This window comes from Solanum dulcamara, chromosome 5, assembly GCF_947179165.1.
Source record: "Solanum dulcamara chromosome 5, daSolDulc1.2, whole genome shotgun sequence".
NCBI lineage: Eukaryota > Viridiplantae > Streptophyta > Magnoliopsida > Solanales > Solanaceae > Solanum > Solanum dulcamara.
Window position 1 is genome coordinate 7021138 of NC_077241.1, and position 3485 is coordinate 7024622.

The 3485-nt window shown below is 35.4% G+C and overlaps 1 protein-coding gene across 1 annotated transcript; it reads left to right on the plus strand.

Moving 5' to 3' along the window:
* LOC129888949 (haloacid dehalogenase-like hydrolase domain-containing protein Sgpp) lies at positions 1 to 3485 on the plus strand. The gene is made up of 5 exons (XM_055964020.1): positions 1 to 322; positions 1606 to 1720; positions 2103 to 2257; positions 2655 to 2916; positions 3015 to 3485. The coding sequence occupies exons 1-5, from the start codon at positions 174 to 176 to the stop codon at positions 3192 to 3194; spliced, it is 861 nt and encodes a 286-aa protein (XP_055819995.1). The 5' UTR covers positions 1 to 173; the 3' UTR covers positions 3195 to 3485.

The following is a 3485-nucleotide window of genomic DNA, read 5'->3' on the forward strand; positions in this document are numbered from 1 at the left end:
GAGTTGGATCCCAGGACACAAACAACAGAACCACACAAATCTCACCTTAATAAACAAAATCCTGTAAATCAAGAAAATCTTTTGTTAGAAAGTGGCAAAAAAAAAGTTCAGATTTTTGAGCCATTTCCAATTTGAATTTCATCATATCTGAAAAAAGAAGAAGAAGAAGCTATATGACCGCTCTGTTTTCTGTTTGCAGTGTTCCTTCCTATGTATTACCAACCAAGAACAAACAGTTCTACTCAAGAAAAAATATTTCCAAGATTGCTACAGTAGTTCCCCAGATGTCCTTTTCTTCATCCACTTGTAATCAACATAAAAGGTAACACTTGTATTTCTTTTTGGGAAAATGCCCAAATATGGTATCGAGCTCTGAGAAAAGGTTCGTTTATGTTATTTGTTAAAAGTTTGGCTCATTTATGTCATTTTCATTTGAGAAAAGACTCATTGATGTCATTATTTGATAAGCATAAATGTGTCAAACTTTTAAAGAATGATATATATGAGGTTTTTTTTCAAAGTTTGATGACATATTTGAGTTTTTTTTTTTGTTTTTTTTGGGGCTTTATTGAATTGCATTATCACTCTATCTAAAAGCTTAATTTGTTAGAAATGCACATTTTTATATGCTTAATTATGGGATCAAGCTTGTTAAAATTCTTTTCTATAATGGGTATTTGAGGTCAGAGGCGGAGTCATGATTCGTAGCTTATAGTTCTGAATTTTAATCTTTTTAAGTTAGTGGGTTCTTAATTATTCTTTCTGTATTAATTTATGTGACATTATTTGACTTGACACAATTTAAGAAAAAAAAGAATTTTGAAACTTATGGTCTAAAATAATTTTTAGGAATTTGTGTGGGCTATACTATAAAAGAGTAAAAAGGAAATTTTAAAGTTAAATTATTTCTATTTATAGAAAGGTGACATCCTGTTTGAATAGACTAAAAATGAAAAAGTGTCACATAAATTGAGACCGAGAGACTAATAGTTTGTACATATTAAATAAATTTTTTAGACAAATAAAGGATTTGAGCCGAACTATTGGTTTGGCTGAAGACACTCTCCCTACGCCCCTGAGTGAGGTCACAAGTCACACAACACGATCATTCGGGGTGAATAAGTTTGGAGATTGGATTTGGGCTAAATTATATTCCAACCAATGTCTGAGATGTTCAGTCGACTCCCTCCCCCTTTGTGGATTTCCCGACCCTTACGAGTGAGCGGAAAAGGAAGGAGGAAAGAGGCTCTGGTAAATCATCGTAATTAGTGAACACAGTATGGGGTACTGATGAAACTTAAGCCTACTAGCTCTAATTGTTCTGCTATTATATTGAATTATGTTGCCACTTTATCCAAAAGGCTAGACTGTTAGAGAGAGTACATGTATTTTGAAACAAGAAATCTAAGAATTTTGAAACCAATATGCAGTATCATACTACATATTTTTCGAAGATTTCTGCAACTTGTGTCTAGTTCTATTTGTTGCAATATGTTGTGTCTTACTAAATTGAGTGTGTAGTATAGTATGTAGCATCTATATGAAGAAGTGGATTTTCTGTATGGCATAGCTTCACTTGCTAAATGTCCATTTTCCTTGAAGCAGTAAATGTCCATTGCCAGTTGATGCTCCATTGAAAGCAATATTATTCGATATTGATGGAACGTTATGTGATTCGGATCCTATCCACTATTATGCCTTTCGAGAAATGCTTCAAGAGGTTGTATTGCCTTCTCCAACTCTGTACAATGAAATCCAGTCGATAGTTTTTCATTGGCTTAATACATAAATAGACATTCAAAACTTGACCTCAACTGACAAATAAACACTCCAACTTTGAGTATGCACATCTAAAACAGCTCAACTCGTCTTCACTGTGACAGTTGAACACTCCAACTTATAAAATGATCATCTAAATACCTCCAAAATTTATGGGTGTCCACAAGACACAGTGAGGGCAAGTTGGAGTGTTTAGTTGTTAGTTAAGATGTCTAGATGTGCACTCTAAAGTTGTAGAGCTTACTTGCTAGTTGAGGCTAAGTTTGAGTGTTTGTTTATATATTATGCCTTTTCATTTGACTAAAAGGTTTCATTTCAAACAGATAGGTTTCAATAGTGGAGCACCTATAAGTGAGGAATTCTTCATAAAGAATATTAGCGGTATGCATAATGACGAGCTCTGTGGTGTCCTCTTCCCAGATTGGGATTTCAAGAGAGCTATCAAATTTATGGATGATAAGGAAGACATGTTTCGAAGGTAATCATATATATAAAGGGTAGTCCGGTGCACAAAGCATCGTTAGCAGGGTCTGCGGAAGGGTGCGATGTAGATAGCCTAACCTAATGCTAGCATTAGTGGCTGCTTCCAGGTCTCAAACCCGTGATCGATAGATCACACGGAGATAGACACCCTTACCATTGTTCCAGCTCTCCCCTTCAAACAGAAGTATATATATGTCATAACAATTAGCATCAGATTTCCCAGTATATGACCGATAAATAGCATGATTCAGATCAGAATCTGTTTCAATTGCATAACTTGGCATGCTAGGCCAATATCTATGAGTTCTATTACAGAACCATCTAAATTACTAGACTCGCTTGCTATAATGTGTTGAAACCAATCATAACAACATTTCCGTGAAAATCCACAGAATTGCATCAGAACAGCTAAAACCATTGAATGGCCTTGAGGAGGTATGCAAATGGATTGAGGACCACGGTCTGAAACGAGCAGCTGTTACTAATGCTCCAAGACCAAACGCTGAGCTGATAATCTCAATGCTAGGTCTATCAGATTTCTTTGAACTACTTGTCATCGGAAGTGAATGTGAACGAGCCAAACCTTTTCCAGATCCTTACTTGAAGGCTCTTCATGAACTTGGAGTATCTCCTAAGCACGCATTTGTTTTTGAGGTTTGAAATACACATAAAATCTAACGATACACTGCATTAATGATAACTGTTGGAAAACAACAATATGTTTTAAATTTTTGTTGTTTCTTTTATTCCAGGATTCTATTTCTGGAATAAAAGCTGGAGTTGCAGCTGGAATGCCGGTTATAGGTTTAGGTCTAAGGAACCCCGAAAAATTACTATCAGAGGCCGGGGCAACATTTGTTATTAAGGATTTCAAGGACTCGAAGTTATGGACAGCTCTAGAAGAGTTGGAAACAGGAAAAATCAAAACATGAGCCAGAAGCTGGTGATGTAGAAATCTATTATTATCTTTTGTATGATCTGGCTTCACACCTCTCGCCTATCGGAACACCAGCCCAATCTTGACAGCTGAAGTGGTTTTGTTATATCAACATAAAGGTTATTCTTTTCCTTTTAACTTATTTGATTGAACATCTAAACAAAATTCAAAGTGGTTTGTTGGATGTCCACTATGATCCATCCATTTTTATGTGATACTCTTTCTTTTTTTAATTTGTTCCAAACAGATCGGCACATTTCTATACTTGGGAAACTCTTTAATGATA

What these genes read in the sequence shown, in the direction of transcription:
- LOC129888949 (XM_055964020.1), top strand. Translation starts at nt 174, where the DNA reads ATGACCGCTCTGTTTTCTGTTTGCAGTGTTCCTTCCTATGTATTACCA. An exon ending in TTCGAGAAATGCTTCAAGAG is followed by an intron (nt 1,721 to 2,102) that starts GTTGTATTGCCT and finishes CATTTCAAACAG; the next exon opens with ATAGGTTTCAATAGTGGAGC. An exon ending in AAGGAAGACATGTTTCGAAG is followed by an intron (nt 2,258 to 2,654) that starts GTAATCATATAT and finishes GAAAATCCACAG; the next exon opens with AATTGCATCAGAACAGCTAA.